Below are 27,381 nucleotides of genomic sequence, written 5' to 3' on the forward strand. Positions count from 1 at the left end.
CAAAAATTTCATCTACTGTGTAGACTGGGTGGGGGTGTATTTACTGCCATGTCCTCTAACTAATTGAGTTACCAGAGGATACTGGATACTGAAAAAATGGAACATGGATACTGAAAAACACAAGGCAATTAGATATTTTTCTTGTGTAGACACCACCAGGTGTTTGGGGTTGACATATTGAATGTCTTCATATTTTTTGCTTGGGGATTTTGTGTTTCAGTTTTATGTTGTCTGTGACCTTAAAGAGAACGCAGTATGTTCTGAAGTTCACCGGCCTGCGAATTCAGTTTAAAGGAAGAAGAAACTCAGACAACATAGTGGTACAAAAAGCAGCTCAGTATAGCAGACACAATTACAACAGTTTAAAACAAACATCCAAAACCAACCATGAGCCCTGAAAGAAACAGGAGAAACCTTCTGAGCTGCAACCCATATGCTCTCCCAGTCTCTCAGGCTACACATGCCCAAAAGGGGGGTTAGGAAGAGCTCCCGCAACAGGGGCCTTAAAGGTACAGTACACAAATTCATGACAATGCCTTACTCTAAAATGAATTCTAGTGTATCATATTAATGGGGACAAAACACACTAAGAAGTGTCTCACTTTACTTTGGTGGAATGTGGTATGTAAATGCTATGCCATTTCTTAATGAACAGTGTTATTATGGATCACACGGCTGAGTGAGTTTCAAAAGGAGACTCTTACCAAAGTATATTTCAGTAGCTTAATGCACAAAGCAGCATACTAGATCGCACAATATGTTAAGTTTCTACAAGAATATTCCAAAACTTAATACACCTGTGCTAGGATGAGTAGCCCATTTTTGTGCCAAAATTTCTCTTGTAAAGCAGAAGTTATTTCAAATTACCAACAAATACAGAAAATGCAAAAACTGCTGGGAAGGGGCTCAGCCCTTTTGCCTGTTCTTAGGAGCCTTGAAAGTACACTGGACCTTTAAGAGCTTGTTCCTTTTTGTACATATTCACATATACATATACACGCACTTCAAAAATAAGGGGAGAACAGGAAAAAAAACAAAAGAACAACAAATAAAATAAATGGGCAGGGAGGAAAAGGAAAAGGCAGGGAACGGAAAGGAAGGTGACATCTTGTTTTCTTAGCCTTTTGGTTCAGATCCTCCAACCCAAATCTCTATGTTGTATCCCTCCTTGGTAGCAAGATTCCAGAAGGTCCATTTTTTCCTCTAGTTTACAAAGAATGTGAGACGGGGAATCCACTTAGGATGGTGGGGTTTTCCCCCAGCAGTCTCACCCCAGTCCTCATGGAACTTAAGGTCCTGCTCCTTGGGCAGCTTCCCGACAGTTTGCTGATGATGCAGGATAGTCCTTAATCTTTCTTGCAGCCACCCCCTTCTGCCTGGACTGTAGCCTCTTATTCCAACTGATGCTGGTCAATCTATTAGCGTCAGCTGGGTAGGTCCCTTGACCACTTAGAGGTTGAGGCAGAGTGGACTTTATACAGCTCATCACAACTGCATATGGCTAACAACAGAAATGAAGATTACTGATAAGGGCAGGATAATAAAAGTCGGTGAATGTTCAAGCATAGGGAAACAAATTTTCAGGCAAGCAAAGCAGCATCCATTTTCACAGGTGTGAACATCAGCCAATGTAGAGCGTCATTCTTAGGAATGTAATAAAAAGTATATAATATCAACAAAGAAGGAAAGCCATGATATTAAGATTTACATTTAGAGAGAAGGAACAACAGCCTGCAGCACTGCACCGGAATGTAGCACTAACACAGGATGTTGCTCATGCTGCTACTGCACATATTTTTCATAAGATGCTTTATAAGATATAGATTAGTAGAATGTGCATTCATGTGTATTAATCCCAGAGGGTGCCTTACCTTGTTTTAAATAAGTTTCTTTGATAGCCAGTTTGACCCATTTAGAAATAAAGGGGTTTGATGCGTTAGCTGCACCTTTCATTCCGTTGCCAAAGAAAACATACAGAACAGCAGAGCTTCTGACTGTTTTGTTCTGATCAAATGGCATTTGATTATCCTTGTAAGTGCCAGGCAATAGAGTATTAGTGTCAAATTCTTTTATGGATGGGTAGATTTTAAACAAAAAGGAAGGAAAATATTTATATTTAAAAAATGAACTTTGAACACAATAAGGTTGTGTGTAATATGTTGTATTAAAATGGAGGAAAAATTCTTTAACAGATATGGCTCCAATTTCACAAATTCAATGGCAGACATAATCGTAACTAAGCATGCCACTTTGTACTCAAGGAAACAACCAGAAATATCTGAGAGAGGTTGAAAAGGAGGGTCCAGTTGGGATTTCAGAGCTAAATTTAGAGCCTATTAGCTATTAGATAGACTGATAGTCGAAGGTGACAACATCTTTGAAAGTTCACATCATGTGAGGATGTTAGACTAGATCAGATTGTTCTTGTACCTAAATATGGAGTTTCAGTACATGTCGTCCAAATTGAACCAGGCAAACCGACTGGCAGAAAATGGCCCCAAAGTTACAAAAGGTAAATCCTTAGTTACATCCTTTCCCCTAGGAATGTCTTTTGGTTGAAAGATTTCTTTTCCCCTGACAAATACATATAGTTCTGTATATTTTGGTGTAAACTGCTAGTGATAGTGTGTATATATATATATATAATGCTTTTAATTTTATATATTTTATTCCACGTGCAGCTATCATGCACCCCTCCACTAATATACATGATAAAATCAAAAATAGTAGCAGGAACACTGAAATATGTAATTAAACAGAAATACAGCATATATCCAACTCAAGAGGAGAGAAAGTTCAACTTGAACATGGTGAAAAATTGGTCTGAATTAGCATGACTGAGTTTGACCTTTAAGGCACACTGCAAAGACCAGCTATTTTCTTCTGCTTTCAGGGAAAGAGAGATGTGTTGAGGGCTAGTACAGCTGGGTGGACATTTGGGGCAAGGTACTTCTTGGGGCTCATTGTTGGGTTTCATTGGTTATTTTCTGGCTTACGGGGAGAGCAGAGACAGAGTTTCATTTTTGTTTGTATGATTCCATTTATAATATGTTTGAAAATCACTTAGAACCTTGAGTACACATTTCTTTCTTGTCCCATCATTAGACATTGAAAGAAAAATAAATTATATTTTCCCAATTGTGTACCAGTTTGGACAGCTGGCGTGCTCTGGGGAGTATAAGGAATAATGTTGCTTCCCTGCTCCCCCATGAGAGAGCACAGTGTACTCCAAATTGAGCGGAGAGGTGATAGACACCAGTCATCTGAAGAGGAACAAGCTGCTGGGATTGGTGCATATCTGCTCAAGAGCTCCAGAGGACACTGCTTTTGTGGGGCCAAATGCCTCCCTGTGGTCCCCCATAGGAGGGCAGCTCTGCACTGTCCCTTACTATGGCAAGACCTTTTTGACTGTCCATTTTGAATCAGATTCCTTCATTTGTTAAGGCCTTCGACACCACATAAGCAGCATAGAGTGATCTGTCCAGAGACAGCTGGTAGAGAATTGTCCTTGCACAGCTGAAAGCCCACTTGCTCAAAGCTAAGGGAAACAGCTCCGTCACCTCCCGCACCGGCTGCCCTCCCAACGTCAAAGGAGGGAGAAGGTGGATCAGAGGCATTCTGGAGACAGGATGTGGGAGGGGGCATGGTGGAATGGAGTTCTGCTAGATCCTCCACTAGTGTCATGTCCATGATTGACCTTATGTAAATGCCAGAAGTTGGAGCAGGCCCCCTGCTGCTCCAATTACTGCTGAGGCCAGAGGCCGAGGATCAAGAAGCTACAAACAGTTCCCTGTGGCCATCACTCTCCACTACATTCAAGAGAGAATCACAGCCATTATACTTCCACATGAATATAACAAAGAAAAACATGGCTCAAAACAGATTCAATCGGTTCAGGGAAGCCACATACAGTAAACTCCTTTTAATTAGTAGTCACACAAGCCCTGGGTTCCTCGAAAGAAGTCACTACACAGAAAAACCCACCTCCCTAAACACCAGCTGCTCCCTTTTTGTAGAAAAGGGTTCTGAAGGAGTGTGAAAATGCAACGCTCCTCTTCCCGTGCAGCACAGAGGCATAATCAATTGTTACATGGCACACCATGTGTCCCATGTGAAAACCATGGGGAGTGGGTACAGCACTATGGTGCTGGAAAACAAAAGCATGGAAAAGCAGTGTTATGAATCTGTGCAGCTAACTGGAACAGTAATAAACAGACAGCTGCACATGGAATTCACACTAGGATTGAATCACTATGTTAGTTTTTTTACTCTTACCACATCAAATTCAAGCTGCTTGTCTTCATCTGGCAGGCCCTCCACAATGTGGTCCCAGGTACTCTCTGCTCTCGTTTGCTCAGATGCATTCAATGGCTCCCTGTTTTACTCAATCACCACCCCATTTGCCCTTCCCTCCACTCTCAGCTTCACACCTTCATTCATGCTATGCTGTCTTTTTTTTCCCAAAATTCCTCTTTAAAATTAAATTACTTCCTTTAATATTTCCTGTTCCTTGTGCCCCTCACCAAGAGTCACTCTACACTCTCCTTTATTTAAATTGTGCTGACTCCTGCCTTTCCCCGCCCCATCACATCCTGCAAACCATTCTATGTGAGCAGGCACCTGTACTCACACAACGTTAGTGATTTCAATAGCGCTCAATGTAGGTGCAAAGGCTGCCCACACAGAGTTCATTGTAAGATCAGGGTCTTAGACTGTGAACCCCTTCAGAGGAGTGATTATTTCTTGCTCTATATTTGAAAAGAGCAATTTAAATAACAATACTATAAAAACACATAGTTGTACCACATCAAAATAAGGGTGGGAGAAGGAACCTCAACTCTGTAGCTCCCAGATTAATACATGTTTTTATAATGTTTTTAAACAAATGGAAAATAAATCTATCCCTGCACTGTGACTATGTGCCCAACTTTACCTGCAACATGTTTCCATTTAATTTCACTTACAAATTCCCATAGAGAAGGATTTTATGAAGGGAAATATCAATGGATCCTTGTACAAAATAGTAACCACTGGATATTGCACTAACAGCTGTAAAAAGTGCACTGAAATGTTAAGAAAGGAGAATCACATTCAGCATTTATGGGATCTATAACAGAGTTGCTCCACTCCAGCAAGTGAAAAGTTACATATGTACTGAAGGGTGCAGAATGAATAGCCTAGTAAGCAAGCACTGAATACCTGGGTTGTTTACATTCATTGTACACTATTTTATCTCCTTACCAGAACTGCTACAGTAGGTTGGTTCCACAAGTTTGCCAGTCTTATCATAACAGGCAATAGCTCGGAGTCGCACACCTTCTCCACATTGGTTGGTCTCTCCCTGGAATCTCGTTCCTAATTGCAGCTCTGTTTTTCCTTCTGCAATAATGCAATCGGACCAATTTCCATGGGGCTGGGTGATAAATGTTTCACAGGGACATGCTTCTGTTTCAACTTGAGGATACACTACTGTATTCTGGCATTTGTCTCGTTTTCTGCTTCTCCCTGTTCCAACCAAAGAAATCTGCTTGTTAGCTTAACATCTGCTGCTTTTGATAACAGTGTGTCATATTATTTATACAGGAGTTTAATACATTAAAACCAAGATGATCCGAAATCTTAATGTAGAGGAATATTTCAAAAACATTTATTACTTGTTGTCAGTGCTTTAAAATGCTAAGCAAGGTAGTTATTTCCAGGGGCAACCAGGGACCTAGAGGAACTTAAGCAAATTTTGTTGTTGGCTAGAGCACTGAACACTATGAAAAGATTTGCCGTAGTAATTGTATGGCTAGAAAATTCTTTGTAATTGTATGTAATATCATTTCCCCCTAATTATCAGATGAAAACAAATTGATTATTTTGTCTCTATTCTTCCTGCAATCAATGGTTGCCAGAGAAACCTACAAAGGAGTCTAAGTAAGCGGCAACTCTTTCTTTGAAGCTACTTTACAAATTAGTTAAACATGCATGCTGCACACAGACTACTTTGAAGAAAATAGAAAAAAATAATCCCTGGTAAATTACTGAGTCTGGAACACATTTAAGTGGTATCCTCCCACCCCCCCCAAGCTTCTGATATATTTTAAAGGAATATTACTTAAGGGTCTTTTCCCCTCTGTGTCTTAAGGAGTACAACACATCTATTTATCTTTAAAGTACAGCCCCACACTGGAGGACAGTGTGGTATTTCCCTAGCTGGTCCTCCCAGAGACATTGTGCTTGAAGGACATGCCTCACTCCACACTGGCTATGAGCAGGTCCCATATGTGGGGGGGCGGGAGCAGACCTTGTTCTTTTTCAAAGGGTGTAGTAGAACCTCTGCTCCCCGGAACTTTGTGATTGCCTGCTGGAATTCTAGAGTGCAAGGGGGCTGATAAAACCCTTTGAAAAGGTGAAACATCTGCTTCTCTTGCAAGGGATTAATTCTGCTGGCCTGTGTGGAATGGGGCAGTATTTGTGCTGCCTGAACATGTGCTTGGGATTGCGTCTGGCCACTATGTAGAAGTGTACAGAGCTGGAAAGAAGGATTCTTGGGTCCTCTCCCATAGTCACAGACACTAGCGAGCACTCTCTCCTGGCTGACCGTTAGGCTGCTGTGCAGGGAATCCAAACCTTTGCTGCTCTGGATCTCTGGGTGTTTCAAGCTCCTGTAGCCTGAATGGAGTCAAGCCACTATCCCAATCTCGGGGTTCCCAGGTACACTTTTAGGGCACAAAGCTTTTAACTGGCACCCCTCTCTGAGTGTTGGAACTCCCTGTCCAGTCCCCACAGCTCCACTGTGCAGAGCTGACCCTTCAGATTCTCCAGTACTTAAACACACCCTCTCCCAGAGATCCACCCCAAAAGTGTGAAACCTCTGGTTACAATTTAACTCTGTTGGGGCACACCATAGTTGTGAAGCAGTCAACACACTTGACACAGTCTAACATCTTCATGCTCTTTTATACATAATCGCGTAAAGCATAGAGAGTATAGATCATACAGAAAACAAACATCTGAAACCATAATGTGGTTCTCACCCTTCTCTTGCGAGTCCTAGGGGAAGATCTGGGTGCAGGCAGGCAGGGTGTCCCCTGCCACATGCAGGTTGTTACTTGGTAGGTGGTCTCTCCCTCGTGGATGAGAGAAAGTGGCTCCTGAGCAGGCCAGGGTTGCCATTTAAAAGCTTCAGCCCTTTGTGTCAAGTGACCCCTTTGCCAGTTTCCTCACATGAGCACAGACTCCTGTCAGGTGACTTCATTGCTAGGGTGACCTCCCCCTTGCGCAATCTGCTCTGGGCAGGACCAGCAATGCTCGAATTACAAAGTGTCTTGGGAGGGACAGAGATCTGGGCCCTTTACTACTTTCAGCGGCTGGGCTCCTTCATCCCAGTAGGAAGTGAGAGGCACTGCCTGGCACCCTGGCCAACTGCTCAGCAGAGATTGGCTCAAGTCTGCCAGGTCCCATCCCACCACTCCTCCTCCAGCAACAAGCTGGGGAGAGAAACAGAAAAGGGGTAATGTACCGAGGGAAGTGGAGGTCAGGGACCAGAGGAGCTGGAAGGAAAGGGGTGTTGGAGATCTGGGGGTAGGGGTGAGGTTGGGAGACCTAAAATGGGAAAATAGGGTAGACAACAAGAGTTGTCATTATAAAGACCCTGGGTGGGGTAAAGGGTTGGAGGACAGAGATTGGGGCAGGACTAATGGAGGCAGAAGGGGTGTTAAATGCAGTGGGAGGCAGAAGGGTGTTGGTTGGCAGCAGAAGGCCAGCAGGCAGGGAGGCTGGGTTGGGACAGGAGGCAAGTTAGAGGTGAGGCAGGGGCAAAAGGCAGATGGAGGGTAATGGTGGGTAGGACAGATGCTGTGGTGGGTGCAGAAGGGGGAGTTATGAATGGGGGAGGAGGTGGGGCAGAAGGGGTAGAGGAGGCAGGGCAGAATGAGGGGAAAACTGGGGTAGGTGTCACAGGTAAGGGAGGAGGGACAGTTAGGGGTAAGGGAGGAAGTAGGGCAGATGGTGGGGATGGGGGGATAAGGGTAAGGGGAGAAGACAGTCTTGCTACAGCTGGGGTTGGCAGGATAGAAGATGCCAGCACAGGAGCCAATCAAAACACACCCTGACACCTCGCTGCACACCGTTTTCAACCAATTTGCACTCGGTAAAAACCCTCCTGCTCTCCCTCCACTCCGTAATTTGAAGTCTGGAGACTAGTCTTTGGCCTAGAGTGAATAGATTTCCAATGATAAGAGTCAACTCCCTCTATTATTATTCTTTTGCCACCAGGCCTTGGAATTTTCAACCCAACTTGGAGGCAAACAGAGTAGAAGGCAAAAGGCCGCACATTCAGAATGGAGTTTGCAGCCTGACAGACACAGCATTTACAATCTCATGTAGCATTTATAAACTGTACAGACATAGCCACAATTCATCACAATAGTATGCCTCCAAGATGCCAAGTCAAGATCTCTGGAGCACACTTCGATAAAATGGAGTTTGGTAAGTAATTATGTAACTACAAAATCAATAGACATTTCTACAATTCCTGAGATTGCACACAGTAAGAAAATACAGAATACACACAATCTACATGCTGAAACGTCTGATTTTCTAGTCCTGCACCCATTAAGGCAATGGGAAATTTGTCACCAGTTTCAGTGGGAACCAGACCAGGACTATAGCTGTACTCTCTATTCATCTCTATTACCCCTCAGATGTATACATATATTTCCAAAGAGAAATGTAGAAGTAGCAAGGCCTTAATTTTATTAGTTTCCAAAACCTAATTCTTTCAAAATGATGTGTTCTGGAGTTCTAAGGATAATTTTACTCACAAATGGGAAACTTTGCAAATTAACAAATAGGAACAAAAACCAAAAAAACAGGGAAATAATTTCCACATTTTTCCAGACAGGAGTTCAAACTATAATGTCTTACACTTAGGTCAGACTCAGATAACAAACCAGTTATCGATTAAATACACTGTTCCATAAGATAGCAAAATCACCACTTGGGTTTTTTTGTGAAAATGTGGTACCTTGAAATATTCAAAGGGAAAAAATCAAATTATTTAATGCCAACAATCCATCCTATAACAAATATACAAAGACAAATTCAGATCTGGGGTAAGAGAATACAACTCACCTGACTTCAGTGAAGTCCTGTACTGTATGCGAATATGATAATATGCTTTTAAATAGTTGGAGAGGCTTCTAGTGGCACTCACTGTTCTGTGCTTTGCCTGCCACTTCATAGCTCAAGAAGCTAATACTTGTCAACCAAAGGCTGCCAGGGTGGACAAGCTGATCTACTAGCAAACCAAGGGCAGGTCTTCACTACCTGCCGATCTATCAAGGATCCATTTATCGCATCTTGTCTAGATGCAGATAAATCGATCCCCAAACACACTCTCCGTCGACTCCGGAACTCCAGCTTGCAAGATACAGAAGCGGAGTCAACGAGGGAGCGGCAGCAGTTGACTCGCCGCCATCCTCATGGCCAGGTAAGTGTAGACCCCCCCACTAGTGTAGACCAGGGCCAAGAGGTAGAGCATTCTACCAGTTAGTAGAGCAGGTATTATTTGTGAACGCCCAATCACCTGGAATTGGGTGACACCCTAAACAAGGAATAGCTACAGGTACTTAGATGGTATGGTGATAGGCACTATGTTTTTGTGCCGAGATGGCACATAGAAATCCGAGATGGTGCTTTGATAACCTAGGAGTGTACGGACAGTAAGACCTTTCATATAGGCCATCACTGGGTATAAAGGTGCTTATATTTCAAAGTGTAGCAGTGTTAAAGAACAGGAAAATTGGTGTTTGTATTTTATTTAAATTCAGTAAGCTGGGCCTAATTCTCCACTCACTGTGACAATTTGAAGAATCTGTCCAACATATGAATTGTGTGTGAGATTATGAACTCTCTGTATATATCTTTACCATTCTACAAACTCGATTTCAAATATTCAACTTCTCTGTGGTCTCTTTACCTGCATGCTGAACTGAAATTCCAGCGGGGGTAGTGGCAAAGGCCTAACAAGAGTGTGGTTAAACTTTGATGATTGGCCATCTAAATAATAAATAGATGGCTAATGCCCGGGGCAAGTCTGTTTTTCAAGTATAAGCTCTGGTAGGAGGTCACGTTGGCAACAAAGTCACCTGGCAAGGGTCTGTGATCACCTGAGGAAGCTAAGCAGGACATCACCTGACAAAGGTGGATGAAAGTTATAAGAGAGCAGGAGCTGATCTACTGGGTGGGGGGAAGGGGGGCATTTTTCTTCACCTCAAGATGAGAGAAAAGCAACCCTACTTGTAGTAGTCTAATGAGGCAGACGACCTGCCTGCCATCCTGAGCACAGAGGTCCCTCAAGCACTCCCAACAGAAAGATGAGGTAGGGAGTAGCATTGCATTTAGAATGTTTAATATTTTCTAAATGAACTGTGTTTCCTTGTGCCTCTTCTGTTAAGTGAAAGAGCAATAACATGTTAGACTTTGTGCAATATGGTTGTGTGTTACATGTTTCACAACCACCACATGCTTGCTGAGAACCCAGAAAGCTCACACCTTTGCTGGGATTCTGGGAGAGGGAGTCACGACTGGACCTGAGGGCCTAGGCAAGTGGACTGAGGAGCTCTAATTCCATAAAGGGATAACAGACAAAGTTAGTGCCCAAAAAATGTGCCAGAGAAGCCAAGGGAGGCAAAGCCTGCTGAGACATAGGGAAGCTTAAAACACTGGGCAATCCCTCACAGCAATCTGGTGGACAGCTGGCAGGGGGGTGCTGACCAGATCTGCGATGCTTCACTAAGGCAGCCTAAATGAATTTGCCTTGCTGTAGTAACCGTAGCAAAGCCAATTTATTGCAATAAAGATACCTGTCACATGTGTCAGTGGGAGCAAAGCAACTGATTTAAGTAACCATAGGAGAACATCAGTTTTACACCAATTTAGGTCTTAGATGAACGTACTCCTGACTTACACTGGAGTAAAAGTGAGAGGAGATTTAGGCCCATGGTATAATATAGCATAAGAAATAGCAGTCAATATAAAAAAAAACCACATATCTAAACATACCACAAAAGGGCCATTCACTTAATTCCTTATGATAATAGCTTAGCTATATGTTTAGGCATAGTAATCAGAGATGGATGAAGAATTTTTATTTCTCTATAAGTGAAGGCATCACTAGGGAAGGCATTATACTATAAATATTTTGCCAGAAACAACTGAAAATTCTATAATGACATTTATGCAAAAGGGTACCTTTATTCTTTAATGAGCTGAGCTCATGAATAAAACACTTTGATTCCATTTGTATACGGAATTATGTTATTGAAAACCTGAATCACTCCAAACAATAACAAAATAATCTTGTAGTTGATTACAAGTTATTCCAGAAGAAAAGCAAAGTGATAGCCACCGTAGTTATACTACTATTCAATTCCTAAACATTATTATGCTGGATATGTTTACTAAAGCCGTCATGTTTAATTTTTCACTCTGCTGTAAAAGCCTTTGATGTATCACCTCTACTAATGGAATAACAAAAAGTAACCAAACTATGGTCCTTTTAAATGCAAAATAGAAAATATGAAATGCTTCAAGTGCAAAGCAGTATACCTACTGTAAGTCTTACCCCCTCCCTCTCAATTCAGTTCAATTTGGCTTAATAAAGTACATCAGAAGAAAAGACTGTTATTAAAACAAATGTACCCGAATTATTAATATTCTGCAATTCTTCTCAGTTTGTTCTGTGTTCAAATAACACATAATATTTTTCCAGTAGTTACTGTAGAATGGCTTGAACCAGGATGTTTTACTAATATTTGGAAATGACCAACTAAAACCAGTATAATGCCCTTTGCAAATTCCATAAGCCCAGCATTACTTACATTATTAAAGCAATAGGACTCCCACAACATTAGATTTCCAACCAGATTTAAGCCCAACAGTTACAGGCAAGTAACCTTGATTTCTTCTTCAAATGATGGTCCCTATGTGTATTCCACACATCCACATGGGTGACTGACAAGCAGTATTCAGACCGGTGTGTGTGTGTGTGTGCACTTAAAGATGCTTAAAAAACTGCAGTTGCCACCATTACATCCACAATGGAGGCCTGAACTAGCATGTAATGTTGTGTGAATGCATGAATGGAACTCCAGGCCACTCTGCATATGCCCAGTATTGGTACCCTCCTGTAGAGATGCTGTAGAAGCAACTTGCGGTCTTATGGAATGTGCCCTCATTCCATCCAGAGGAGGGATATGTGCTAATTGGTATCATGTGATGATGCAACCAGAAATCTATTTGGAGATTCTATGACAAGATATTGCTTGACTTTGCAACCTTTATGCTATAGCGAGAAATAGTCTTGGTGATTTTCTAATTGGTTTGGTCTTTTGTACGTAGAATTCCAGGCCATATCTAACATCAGTGAATGAAATCTATTTTCTTCAGCAGAAGCATGGAGTTTCAGGAAGAGAACAGATACATGGATTGGTTGGTTGACATGGAATTCAGAAATAACTTTAGGGAGGAATCTGAGATGAAAGCAGCGGGAAATCGGCTCCTTGTAAAAAATGGTATATGGTGGATTGGCCATGAATGTTCCCATCTCACTGACCCTTCTGGCCAAAGTAATAGCAACTAAACATGCAACTTTCATGGGAAGGAGGGGACACAGAACATGTTGCCAGAGGTTCAAATGGTGGTCTGCTGATTACTGGGTGAAAAGGTCCTGACTAGGTCTTTCATGAATTTAAGTGTTGTTGGGTGAATGAAAATGGAGGGAGGGAGGTATTGCTGCAAGACGGGCACACAATGAGCTAATGGAAAGACCAAAGTTCTTCAATGACAGGAGATAATCTAAAATGACTGGGATATCTGCAGAGTCTGAGGAAGAGCGATTATGCCATGCCCAGAAACATCTCCATTTAGCTAGATAACAGGTCCTACTTGAATCTTTCCTATTTTGATTAAGAATGGCTTGGATGGCTAACAAACATGAGCATTCTAGATCTGATACCCATCCAAACACCAGGCCATGAAGTGAAAAGGGTCTGGACTGAGGTGTCTGATTTGGCCATCTTCCTGAATTAGAAGATCTGGGAAGAGACAGATCCTGATAGGACAAGTTGACATTCTCAGAAGTTCTAGGAACCACAACTGTCTGGGCCAGGTGAGTGCTATAAGAATGACTCTAGTCCAGCTGTGGTGGAGCTTTCTCAAGACCTTTGGTAGCAGGGGAATGGGCAGAAGGCATATATGAGTTAGTCTGTGCATGACAGCAAGACAGTGTCACCCTGGGAGTTGTGACCAATAGCTGCTCTGGAGTAGTTCAGGGGAAGTTTACTGTTCATTTGGAATGTGAAGAGATCCCACTGAGGTGTTCTCCACTGAGTGAATATTCCATTCAGGACACAGCTGTGTATTTCCCACTGGTGGTCTGGTGAGAAGTGCCTGCTTAGGTTGTCCACTGAAGAATTCTGAACACCTGGCTTGGGTAATGATGTGGTTTCCAATGCACCAATTCCAAAACTTACCTGCTTCCTGGCAGCAGGGAAGGGATCTTGCCCCAACCTGCTTGTTTATATAAAATACTGTGGTGATGTTGTCTGCCATTACTTGGATACGGAGTGAATGTATGAATGGGAGGAAAGCCCTGCAGGTCAGGTGGGCAGCTCTCAGTTCCAGCAGATTAATGTGCAGCCTGACCTCCCATGAGGTCCAAGTGCCCTGTACTGCGTGGTTGTTCAGGTGAAAGCCTCAAACCAGAAGGATTGCACTTGTTACAGTGTGTCCTAATAGAGAAAGGAATACCCTGACCATAGTCTTTGGTCTGTGAGTAACCTGTGTTATCAGATTGCTCATTGTCTGAAATATTTCTTTGGGGAGGAAATCTCTTAATGAAAGTAACCCCAGCATCATTCCAATAAAGTTTGCCATCTGCATGCGGCTCAAAAACAGACTGTTCTTTGTTCACACAGACATCCAGTGCTGCTAGAAGATGGAGTAGCCGAGCTGTCCTGCTAGGAGCCAATCATCCAAATATGGGAAAACTGTGTAGCCATGGTGTTTCGTTTAGGCTGCCCTCACAGAGAAAACTTTCATCAATACGCTGGGTGCTGTTGCTAGTCCAAAGAGAAGGACTCTGAACTGGTAGTGTTCCTGACCTACTGGGAACCAAACAAACTTTCTGTGGGATAGATGAATATCTCCATGAAAATGGGCACCCTTCATATCGAGAGCTGCAAACCAAATTCCCTCCTGTAGAAAGGGATTATGGATGCTAGTGTAACCATCCTGAATTTTGACTTTTAAATAAAGATGTTTGGTTGTCAAAGATAATGGGTCTCCACCTGCTGTTTTTTGAGGACTAAGAAATATATGGAATAGAACCCTCTCCCTTGATACTGAGGTGTCACTTATTCTATTGGCCCTCATTGGAGAAGAGAATCTGTCTCGTGACAAAGAATGTCCTCCTAAGAATGTTCCATGAAGAGGAACCAGGAAGGAGCTTTGTGGGGAGGAAAGGAGAGAAATTAGATGGAGTAACCATGGTGGATAATTTCTAGAACCCACTGTTCCTTCATGATAGAGTCCCAATTGTGCACCAAAAGTGAGAGATGGTCCCCAAAGATTGGGGGGGACAGGGAGATAGAAATGGTTGGCTTAAATAATGTTGGGCAGTTCTCAATGGAGGCATCAAAAGTAGCCCTGAATGGGTGGCTGGGAGGGAATGGGTAGAAGCTGTGATAGTAGAGGATTCTGAAAATCGAGGTCTCTGAACGCTCTGCCACTTGCATGGATATATGACTGGATGCTGGTGGTAGAATGCTTGTGGAGGCAGTTGTCTTGGCTGCTGGTGTTTTCTCTTCAGGGCCAGGGTGTAAATTCTCAGGAAGTGGTGGATCAATCCAAAGTTTTTCGAAAGTGTAGACTTACATCAGTTTTCTCATTAAACAAATTTGATTAATTGAATAGTAAGTTCTCTATGGTGTTCTGCACTTCCTTGTGGAACACTGAAGAGTGAAGCCTCATCACTATACCAGTGTCTAACCCTCTAAATGCTGTGCCCATTGCAACCACTGTAGCTGCCAGGATATTTTTGCCTCTAGTCTGCCTTCCTTGATGAAGGATTGAAATTTGTCTCTTTCCTCAAGGAGATGTTTGTCCTTAATCTGCCAGTTAAAATTATGTTAGTGCAGTTAAAATTATATTTTGTTAACAAAGCCTGATAGTTTGTGATACAGAACTGCAGGCTCATAGAGGAAAAAAACCTTTCTTCCCAGAAGGTCCAACTTCTTGGAGCCCCTGACAGCGGGCATAATCTTAGGATGTTGTGACCTTGCTCCCTCCATGACTGCTTGCTCCACTAGCAAGTTGGGCACTGGATGGGTGAAAAAGAACTCAGTTCCTTTGGTTGGGACAAAATAGCATCTCTCAGCTCTTTTAGATGTGGGGGAGCATAGGCTGAGGTATGCCAGATTACTCTGGCTGGCTCCATGATGCCTTCTTTTACCAGGAGTGCCACCTTGCCTGGATCTGTAGTTTACAGAATGTCCTTGGACTTGTAGGTTACAGAACGTCAAGGAACCAGTGATGGGAATTCTGGACCTTCTCCAGTGGGATCTGAAGATCATTTGCTATCCTCTGCAGCAGCTCTTGGTACTGCCTCTCATTGTCTGGTGGAGATGGTGAGGACAGACTGATTGCTTCTTCTGGAGATGAAGATGAGATTTCCTCCTCATAATGACAGATCTGGTGGATGTGGAGTGGGAGAGGACTCATGGATTGATCCAAGACATCTGCCATATGGTTCCACAGGCCCCAGAAGGGCAACTACGAGGGGTCAACCAGATGAGGGGGACCCCATGGCATCAAGTACTAGAGGTCCCTGGGAAATTCATATTTGGGAGGATGGCATTCGGCTTTCCTTGAGTGCTATCAGGACTCATCTCCATTTGAGGAGATGAAGGACCAGCCTGAGCATCTGACTCGTCCGAGTTGAAGAATTGCTCTCATTCCACTGGTGGGGATGACAGTACCAGAAGGTGAACACTTCTACCTGAGCACTGGAGCAGAGATGGTTCCAGTGTTACTGAAGAAGTTTCATCATCCAATGCTGCAATGTCCCTCAGGAGAACTGGGCCCAAGAGGAGAGGGGACTGTAGCTAAGGGAAGAAGATATCGTCTGGCAAGAAATAAGTATCCATATGTCCCAGTGTTTGGGGCATTCCAGAAGTTAGGATCCACAGTTCTGACGAATCCCAAAATGTTGTGGGTGACCAGTCCCCAAAGGACTGATCTTAGATGGCCCAGTGGATGTTGATCTTTAGGTTTAGGATCGAAGCCACCAATAAAATTGACTGATTCTTTTGCACTTTAACCTCCTGCTTGGGTGGGGGGGCGGTCTTAAGCAGTCCTGAGACCTTAGGATCTGCATACAAAGGCTGGCCCGACCTTGACAGGGTTGGGGAAGGATCTCTTCTCTTAGGAACAGACTTGGACAGGAATCTGTCCTTGTAACCAGGACAGTGCTCCTTACTCTCATGTGAAGCCCCGGATCATGAGTCCTTGGGCTTACACAGCTCTAGGCTCCGCTCCAAAGTTCATGCTTGGAGGGGTGCTGCTTGCTAGTTGGCATCGATATACGGGGGTGGGGGGCTCCATGACCCAGATCTGTGTGAGAACTCATAGCCTTCTCCATAACCTGTTTCCTCACCTGAAGCTCATTATTTTGCATGTTCATGGGGGATACAAGTGGCAAATGATGCACTTTTCAGAGATATGCATCTCACCCAAACAGTAGAGGTAGCATTGGTGGTCATCACTCAAAGAGAAGAAGCAAGAGAAGAAATTCTTGAACCCTGGGACCCCAGGCATAGTCCCAGACTTTAGGGAGGGATTCCCCAGCAAGCGGAAAAACAAGCTATACTATAAAAACTCTATGCTAATATAAAAACAATAGACAATATCTAGTTACAGGCTATAAAAAAGAAGCTGGAGAAATCTGTGTACACTGAGGACTCCGACTCAGGCCATGCAGTGGTAAGAAGAAACTGAAGAGGCGTCAGCCCTTGGTCTGGAATGTGAGGAGATCAACTGCACTTGTGTGGGCCAATGGACACTGCCTGTTAAGAATCTCTGGACTCGGGGGGTATGGTGTGTATGCATTCCCATGTGTAGAATACACGTAGATATGAGCACTAGAAGAAGAAACCAATCTGCTAAAGACAAAGAAATATGTATTTACCTGTCTGACCTGCTTAGCTAGGTGGAGGACAATTAAAGTATATTTACATGTAAGGTAAACAAAGCCATTAAACTAAACAAATGGGGGAGATGACCATTTAACAATCATGCTGGAGGACAGAATCTGCACCCCAGGAAGCCTTCCTGGCTCTTCAGGCTGAGACAGTGGACTTTGAGTATCATAAGGGGAGCAAGAAGACCTTTTAGTTATCCATCACTGTGGTGACAAATTTCAGAGTGGTAGCCATGTTCGTCTGTATCAGCAAAAAGAATGAGGAGTACTTGTGGCACCTTAGAGACTAACAAATTTATTTGGGCAGAAGCTTTCGTGGGCTAAAACTCACTTCATCAGATGCATGGAGTGGAAAATACAGTAGGAAGATATATATATATATATACACACACACACAGAGAACATGAAAAGATGGGGGTTGCCTTACCAACTCTAATGAGACAAATCAACTACAGTGGGCTATTACCGGCAGGAGGAAAAATCACTTTTGTAGTGGTAATCAGGATGGCCCATTTCAAACAATTGACAAGAAGGTGTGAGTAATAGTAGGGGGGGAATTAGCATGGGGAAATAGTTTTTATTTTGTGTAATGACCCATCCACTCCCAGTCGTTATTCAGGCCTAATTTGATCATGTCCAGTTTGCAAATTAATTCCAGTTCTGCAGTTTCTTGTTGGTGAAATAGGAGATAGTGCTCTTTGAGCCTGTGAAAGTTGGATTCCCTAGCGCGGCGGGCTAGGGATGCTGCTAACTTGATGTAGGAAAGAAAATTGCTTAGGCAAAGATTGTAATTTACTAAAATTAAGTTTTAGTCACTAGAAAACATGTTTTGTTTTTTGTTATTTGTAATGACGTCTGTCTCATTCTTGCTTAGTATCACTTATATCTCTTTTCTCTGTTAGTAAACTGATTCTTGTTTTATTACAAAACCACCACAGTGCTGTGTATTAAAATTAAGTGTAAATTGTCAGATAATCTAAAAGGCTGATGTGTGCTCCATCTCTTTGGAGGCAGCAAGGTTCACTGAGAATGTCCAGTGAGAGGGTCTGGACGCTGCTTGGAGATGTCTCTGGGGAACTCAGGAACAGGGGTTCCACCGTTTGTTATTTGCAGGGCACAGTTAGACTGACCGAGAATTTAAGAGTTTGTGGGCAAGGTAGATAGTTCCTGATACACCAGCCTGACACACAGCTTAGCAGCAGCAAAGCTTTCACTCTTGCTAAGATAAAATGCTAAAACAGTGGGGCTCTGAGTTCTAGTGTCCTGAGTATGTCACAATAAGTATCACTTTTGATCCATCTGCAGCCAGGGACAGCTCCAATGTTTTTGCCGCCCCAAGCGGCAAAAAAAACAACTCGATCAGCGGCACTTCAGCCACAGCTCTGCTTGGTGCGCTGGTGCCCAGAGCTGGCCCTGTCTGCAGCCCATGTTGAACTAGTTTGGGTCAATTCCTGCACTGCCTTCACACCTACATGAGCCCTTTCTATATAATAATGGACAAATAATTTGTTCAAAGATGAACAATATTCTATCTGTAATCTGACAAAAGTTCAAAGTCAATTCAGCAACATCGGAAAAAGATTGTTCACAAGTCATGTCCATAAAGCATAACATATAAAAAGATTGATTGTACCTGTGAGTGATCTTCTTCTACTTTTTGTTGATTCACAATCTGAAGAGCATGCTGTAAATTTAGACCAAGGGGTGAATGTGCAATCATCTTTGCAGGGAATTAGACACTCCTGTTCCAGGGCAGGCATAGGTTCTGTCCACTTCATGCATTCAGTGACATCTGCAGCATGGTCATTGTCTGAGAGGCACACAACAGCTAAAGAGAAAAAAAAACCTCTTTGTTAATGCTGATACATTTAATTTCTGCATTCGAATAAACCAGCTACCTATATATGCAACATTTGCTTTTCTTTACCAATAACATAAAGAAAATCTATATTTAGTTATTATTCATACTGCATTCAAAGGTGAGCTAGGTGCTTCACAGACATGGTAAAAGACATATCCTTGCTTCAAAAAGCTTATGATGTAAATCAGACTCTGAAAGTTCAATATTCTCAAAGAGTCCATTGTTTTACACTTTGTGGGCAATATCCAGGGGTGGCTCCAGACACCAGCACAGCAAGCGTGTGCCTGGGGCGGCAAGCCACGGGGCGGGTAGGGCGTGCCAGTTGCTGTGAGGGCGGCCGTCAGGCTGCCTTCAGTGGCATGCCTGCGGGAGGTCCGCCAGCTCCATGGTTTTGGCGGTAATTCGGCAGCGGGTACGCCGAAGGCGCGGGACCGGAGGACCTCCCACAGGAATGTCGCCGAAAGCCACCTGACTGCCGTACTTGGGGTGACAAAATACATAGAGCCGCCTCTGGCAATATCTTGACCAATTATATAGCATAGGACCATCCAAAATCTACTTACTGCTACAGCTGGACAACCCATAACAGAAATTTGATATAAGCCATGATATCCATTTTGCTTCAGAAATTAGAATATAACCCTTTGGTTGTACATGACAGCATTTGAAAAGGCAAAGATATAGATAAGTGCTTGTATGTACTCATAAAGAATGACTACTTATCTTACAGTCAGTTTCACAGTTTCATAGAGTTTAAGGTCAGAAGGGACCATTAGATCACCTAGTGTGACTTCCTATACACAACAGGCTATTAAATTTCTCCTTAATACCCCTATATCAAGCTCAAAGACGTTACTTGCACTTAAGCATTTCAGTCCTCAGGAGACTCAACCATGTGCTACAGGCACAGAACAGGAGAGACCAAGGTGTCACCAATGTCCAGAGCCCCTACAATGGCAGGGAATTGATAGGGTGAGATATGCCCAAATCACCCTATCTAGTGAACCACACCTCACGTTCCAGAGGAAAGTGAAAACCCCCGATCTAGGGGTGGGTGGAATCATCCTCAACCCCAAATCACTGTGATCCTGGGCATGAGAACAAGACGCACCAGACAGGCACCTTAAGAGGATTTTCTGTACTACCTCTGAGCCCTGATCTACCCTGTCCAGTGTCCAGTCTCCAGCTGTGGTCAATCTCTGATGCTTCAGAAGAAGGCAGGGGGCAAAAAACAGAATACATCTAGCCAATTTTGCATTAGGGGGAAAATGTTCCTTCCTGACTGACATTTTGGGGTCCACCCAGACCAGTAAGGGGTTCTGTCACTGCCTGCCCTGTAAGCTGGGGGCCGTCGTACTGTGGAGCCATGGTTCAGATCCCTGACACTAGTAGGCAGCACAAAAGCATAAACTCACATGATGGCTTCCACCAGCCCATTTACTCTTTGCAGGGTAACACCAACAGCCCTTCCAGTCCTGAGCCTCCCCAAATACTTCCTCCCTGAGTTCTTAATTACCAGCCTCTTGGACACCATTCTGGTTGGTCACCACCACTCCCTGACCCAAGATGTGAAACCAGCCCCCTACTCATCAGCTCACTTTGGCACACACACTCCACACAGTTTGCACACCACAGACATGCTTGGAATGAAAATAAACAAGAAGTTGATTTAATAGTAAAACGACAGATTCTAATATGAAATAGTAAAGGGGAAGCAAACATACACAAGTTTTGCAGAAAAGAAACAAAGGTGCAACCTCAGCCTTTATCCTTTCATATTAGAAAATAAATTTCTAATTAGAAAAGGAATAATAAGAGTTACCTACTGCCTTAAAAGAGTTTCCCAGCATACCATCTAGCTATAGGAGGAATCCAGCATTCATGGACAGCCTCCTGCCTCAAAACTGTCCCTCGGTTCTGAATGTTCTTCAGTTCAAACCCTTTTCCATTTTAAAAGGATTTGCAGTTTTGTTTTCCTTCAGTTACTGTAGTTATTCAAAGAAGGGAAAACTCCTTCCTCTCTTTGTTTCTTGTCAGTTTCAAGCTTTCCCCCTTTGCTTTGATAGTTTCTCATTGTTCTTTCCTGAGCTGGACAATGGCAAGGTGCTTGAAACAAGTCTCCTCTGGTTGAGGAGGTAGCCCCTTCTTACTTGGTTGCTTCACTGCCCTTTTGTGAGGCGAAGCTGAAGTTGCATGACAATTACAGTTTTATTTATATACATAGATATACCTTCATAACCATAAACACTGTGTGTGTGTCTCTCTCTCTCATAATGACTATTAAGTTCAGTGCATTACAAGCTTTCACAATAGCTCTTACAGTCAAATAACAGTGTGCAAACAGTTGGTTTAACTTCTTATTGTGGGGGTCTAAACCTTCCGTTCTCCCCTTAGGGAGACTGTCTCACCATCCCTTGCAGGCTGAAGTCCTGAAGCATGAGATTTATTACAATCAGGCTTAATTCAGAGCTCCAAGTGTTATGAGCATGTTGAGGGTGATGCAGGTAATCCTGTTCTCCCCACGGCCATGAAGAAAGGTGATAAAGAGGGAGAATCAGATTCAAAGGCCAGAAGGATCCAGAATGACCATCTAGCCTGACCTGCGGCATACACAGGCCGGTGAATTTCTCCCAGAAGCTGGATTAAAGCGGACCTTTTAACAAGAGATTTAACCTTGTTTTAAAGATGCCAAGCAATGGTGAATCCACCACCTGCCCTGGTAAGCTGTTCCAATCTTTAATTACCCTCACAGCTAAGAAATTGCATCTTATGTCAAGGTTAACTCTAACTTCAACAGTTTGCAGTTCTTAAACCTGCCAAAAGACAAAGGGCTGTTGGCCTCAAATTGTCTGCTAATTCAGGAGACAGTCTGCTGTCCAATGGTATCATTTTTCAGCCCATTCTTTGGGGACCTTGTATAGAGAGTCAGAGAGTTGAAGATTTCATTATAATGCCACTTCTTCCCCTTCTGTTCCCCAGTGCACCACTAATGCTGATTTACTGTTGTAGATTCAAATTTAAAACATTATACTGCTATTGAAGAATTTTTTTTACATTTTATTTTACTTCAATTTTAACCCAGTTCAGAGCTTTCCTGGACATTTGACTATAGTGTGATGCTTAGAGCAACGGCAAAACTGTATTGTATTTGTATTTAGTTTTGCATGCAATTTTCCATGCCTTAGATCCACCCTCCTTGGGTTATGCTGCTAGTGAGAAGAGGTATTTTGGAGGCATATTGTGAATGCATGGCCAGATCTGAGAGATCTGCAAGCCATGGGAGCTGAATCCACCCCCTGTTCTGCAAGGAATGGCCAACCCCATTCCTCAGCCCCCATGGAACAATCAGATGGCAGCTCTGTAAGGGGAACCTCACAGAAATTCCAGTCCCTCGTGTGGGTTTTTCATGTCTGGGAATGATCTGGGCCTCTTGTTCTTAAACTCTGGCAATACTATAATGATAATGCTTAATCCAGAGCCTGGAAATGCCTCTTACATGAGTCCTGACTGCCAGAATCTGAAGACACAATTCTATTTAAAGACCTTTAGCTATGTGAGTACCAGTCAGCTCCAAATAGTTCTCTGCCATCTGGGGATATTGCTAGATTCAGTTGGCATATAAAAGTTTCAGTCATTAGTGAATCACATGTAGGTCACATCATCTAAGCCAGCATGAGAGAGAGAGATGTCTTCATGTAATGATGTTGTTTGGGAATGGGGGCCAAGGGTAGCTAAAGGCTAAGTCTGAACTCTGCCGAATAAAAGATAAAAAGCTCTGTAGCAGCCAAACTCCATAAACTCATGGAGGTTCTGCTGCCAGAACTGTGGATATCAGAGACTGATGATCTGAGCCCTTAGCTATCAACTTAGAGTCACGGAGGATATTTCATACAAAATGAAAGTGAATTTTTCCTTGTGGAAACATTGTGCTTAATAGTTCAAAGCAGGCACACTGTTTAGAGTCTCCAATCATAAACAATGGGCCAAATCCATTCATAATATAACTTCACTGACAGCAATCTAGTTGGATCAGGGTGAATGTGGCTCAATATACCTTGCCATTTCAAAGAGCTTATTGTACATAGACTGCGACCTTTTTCTGGAAAATGTTTTTTTTTAAAATAAGAAAAAACTTACAGCCTTTTAAAAAAATGTTTTTCTCAACTGCTGTTTAGAAGATGAATGTTAATATTATTCTGATTCTGAAATGCTAATAATTTCTGGACAGCTGACATGAATGGCTGATATATCAACATATGGAAATAGCCAGTGACAGGAAGGACAGTTTTGTGGTTATGATGCAGCAGTCAGACTTGGAAGAACTGGATACAAATCCGGTGTGACACTGGGAGAGTCACAATCTCTAAATGTCACTATGAGGACGATGACGCTACCCTACTTCATGGTTGTTTTTAGAAGATACATGTATTAATGTCTGTGTGCTGCCCACACACTAAGTTACAGGGTCAGTATAAGAGGCCTGGACAGAGATTCAGCCTATTGATGACAAATAACCACAACAAACCATAACAGCTTGCACTTTTATCGTGTCTTTCATTATAGGATCTAAAAGCTTCAATAATAATTAATTCTCACAATACCCCCAAGATTATTAAACACAAACTACATACAAGTTAACCAAGGCCGGGACAGGTTGCAACTTGACTAAGGCAATCAATCAGGGGCAGAATCAGGAGCAAAGCCCAGAAGACCCTTGCCTAGACACTAGATAATCTCTCTTTAAGGACCAGCTCTGTTGTCAGTTACACCACAGTTTGGCCCCAGGAGCCTAGTTAAGACAAGTGCTCTGACTTCATGTAAAGCCACATCCTATGCAGTAAAGCTGTACAGCATAACATTATCTAATTTAGATTTTATTATGTCTTATTTTTAAAGATTTGCTCTATTGTTTTATGGAGATTCCAAATTAATCCATACTTTAGTAACTATGCATAATTATTTTAATCTATCACCTAATATAGCTTAGTGCACCAGAGAAAAGGAAAGGTAATTAATTCTTTTCTTATATCAACTGGTCATTGAAGATACATAGGAAATCTATACCAGAATGAAGTCACAGGATTTTTTTTTTTTTAAATACAAATATTTCATGGGAGTATGAGGTGACTTGGCAAAAAATTAGAGAAGAAAAGAATTTATTAAAATGTAACTAGATTTCTGAGGAAAATTCAGTATTTTAAAGAGCATGTAAAAAAATCGAGAGTTGCTAAAGTCTCTTGAGATTCAAGTGACAGTAAGTCAGCATATTAATAACTACCTCCAAATTGCTGATCCTTGCCTTTCACTTTCAATCTTTTTGACCCTTACCATCTCTCAACACTAGCAGTTGAAAATGATACTGAGAGATTCTCATTCTCAATTGCGAAAGCAAAGGGGCAGAGGTTGCTTTCCTCTATGATAAGGCATGGTAATTGTCCTCTGCTGGGAAGGTTAAACAAGTAATAGACGTTGAAGCCTAAGGTTTGAACAGCCTCATTATCTTCATCAAGGGCACCAAAAATTACTTACATAAACTTGCCATATTGTCCCATCTTAAGTATAATTGAGGCAAAGTAAATATTTAAAACTTCTCTTTAGGAGTGTTATGACTGCTAGCATCTTCAGGAGATGAACAATATGCTATGCTACAGGAACTATGCTCTAGCATTTACAACTGCATAATTTAAAAACATGCAGCAATATTTATTATTATATGACAAAATGTCACAATTAATTATATTAACACTGACATGATTTTCAAATAGAGACAGATTTTAAAATAAACATTCTATGTCCCAATGCTCTTGTAGTCTAACTCCCTGATCCTACAAACAAGTACACATATGCTTAATTTTAAGTACACGATTAGTCCACTGAGATAAATGTGACCATTCACACGCTTAACTTTAAGCATGTATCTAAGTGTTCATGGGATCAGGGCCTATATTAGACATAGAACATGGAGTTCAGAGAACTTGGTGATAAAGATAAAGGATGGGCAAAGGAAAATAAGATAGTAAAATAAATAATAATGCAAATCATATTCTACAGCATGCATATCTATTAAGTGATAATATTTTTAAGAGAGACAAATGGCACAGGAGAGGAGGAGTACATAGCACAAGAGAAATCTGGGTGAAAAAAATGGGCTTTTAACAGAGACTTGGAGAAGGAGACAGGGACGCTTGGACCATAAGAAAAGTGATGTTGTTCCATGCATAGGGAGTAGAACAGAAAAAACCTGGAGACAAGAGTGAGACAAGAAGTGAAAGGGAATGAACAAGGTGGCCCAGCCATAGGAGCGAGCTTAGAAATAGGCCATGGAGGGGTGAGAGGCAAAAGAAAAGGAATCGAGTGTCAAGGCTGATGTTATTTGCAGAGTGGAGAAAACAACAGGAAATAAAGTCAGCATAGCTGCAGGAATCCAATTATAAGGTAATGTATGGAAATATGCAACTTATTTTTGCACATTGCAAACATATTAATTCCCTAGTTAAGTTATTGATGTCCTCCAAGGTAAAAAAGAACCCACTTCCAAATGCAGATGAAAGCATGGTGAATAAAGCTAGATCAAGACATTTTAAACTGATACTCGGAACAATGGGTAGCAAGTAAAAGATTATGTCATCCCATTCTTCTTTTAGTCTAACAATTTAGGATGTGGACTCTGCTCCCTTTCTGTGCTTTAGGCACCTTTATGTCTACACATCATGGAAAGAGAACTGGTCAGGAAGGGTTCTATAGTGGAAAGACAAAGACTGTCTGGGAATCCGTAATGGGGGAAAGAAGTCGCAGAAGGGTAGAGAAGTGTCCCTCCAAGTCAGGGCTGCCCAGAGGATTCAGGGGGCCTGCAGTCTTTGGTGGCGGGGGCCCCCCACCTCCGAATTGCCACTGAAGACCTGGCACTTTGGCGGCGGGTCCCAGGGTGGGAGGACCCCCCCGCTGTGAGTCTTCGGAGCAGTTCAGCGGTGGGTCCTGGAGTGGAAGGACCCCCCGCCGCCAAATTGCCGCCAAAGACCCAGATCGAGTGAAGGACCCTGCTCCAGGGTGGGGGCCTGGGGCAAATTGCAAAGGGCGGCCCTGCTCCAAGTATAATTTTTAGATGGTATTATTTAGACCACCCAAGAAATTATATGTGGATGAACACTTCCCTACCCTTTTACAAATGCCTTCCCCCTTTACAGACTCCCAGAGAGTTTTTGTTTATCCAGTTTAAATAATGTTTAAATAGCACCCTTAAAGGCCAAATCTTCAGCTAACTTAAAACTGTTCCTGAAATTTGTACATACCAATGCTGAACATGTTGATACTAAGCTGGCATACATGGACTCAGTAGCCTTACAGTTAGCTGTGGGACAAGGTGAATGAAGTAACGGGGGCATGCAAAAGGCACTCTTACTATTTTGGGAATGCAAAATGAAAGGCCACTTCTGAAAAATTGGCCCCAGTAAACTCCATTTGTATCTAGAAATCAGATTTTGTCCAAGTGGTTTGATTTAAGTGGAGTCTGCTGGAATTCACACAATCGTAGTAGATAACTCATTTTCATTCAATGCTTTATATTTTCAAAAGCCACTGTCAGTGCATGTCATACCACAAATGCATGACTTTTTCTTTAATTTTATTTGAATTATCATCCAAAACATGAATTGATTTATTTGATCTCCCAAAGCCTTGTTTTCATCACTTCAGTCACAGGAAACAATATGATTTGTGCTACATGCTGACTTATATATATGCAACTTTCGAGCAGAACAGCATGAGCCGCTAAAATAAATTAAACAATAAACCAGTAATTGCTTGTTAGGGCACTTTAATTGACTCATAAGTACCATATGTGAAGCAGGAAGGCTGCAGGAACCCAATTATAGGTTAGCTTATGGAAATTAGCAAGTCATTTTGTCACGTTGCAAACATACTCCCTAGTTAAGTTATTGGTGTCCATTAAAGGAAAAGGAATTTCAAATTCAAACACATCTTAGATGCCTTTGATAAACACAATGGATCAAATTTATCCCTGGTGTAACTCCAGTGAGGTTGATTAATAAAAATATTTGTCTTCAATGGTGCTAAATTAGGATGCATTTGGCCCATGTGTGCTTTCCATTAGGCCAGAGATACATTTTTCCCATAATCCTCAGTTCTCTCATTAAACTTCTAAATAAAATGTTCACATGAAGCAATTTCTGCTATGTCAACACTCCACATTTTATGAGTGGGACCAAAGGGCAGTTGTGGTCCATTTGCAGCCTCATGACTCGAGGAAATATAA

General features: G+C 42.3%; 1 protein-coding gene across 3 annotated transcripts in view; it reads right to left on the reverse strand.

Annotated features, from left to right (window-relative positions):
- Positions 1-27,381, reverse strand: part of THSD7B (thrombospondin type 1 domain containing 7B) — a 733,398-nt gene that overhangs the window by 135,295 nt on the left and 570,722 nt on the right. For all 3 annotated transcript variants that reach the window (XM_039494616.1, XM_039494617.1, XM_039494618.1), the window contains 2 exons: positions 18,882-19,076; positions 5,242-5,505 (listed from right to left, as the gene is read on the reverse strand). In XM_039494616.1, coding sequence (XP_039350550.1) covers positions 5,242-5,505; positions 18,882-19,076 — 459 coding nt within the window. The remainder of the gene's footprint in view (positions 1-5,241; positions 5,506-18,881; positions 19,077-27,381) is intronic.

Source organism: Mauremys reevesii, linkage group 11 (genome assembly GCF_016161935.1).
Source record: "Mauremys reevesii isolate NIE-2019 linkage group 11, ASM1616193v1, whole genome shotgun sequence".
NCBI classification, from domain to species: Eukaryota; Metazoa; Chordata; order Testudines; family Geoemydidae; genus Mauremys; species Mauremys reevesii.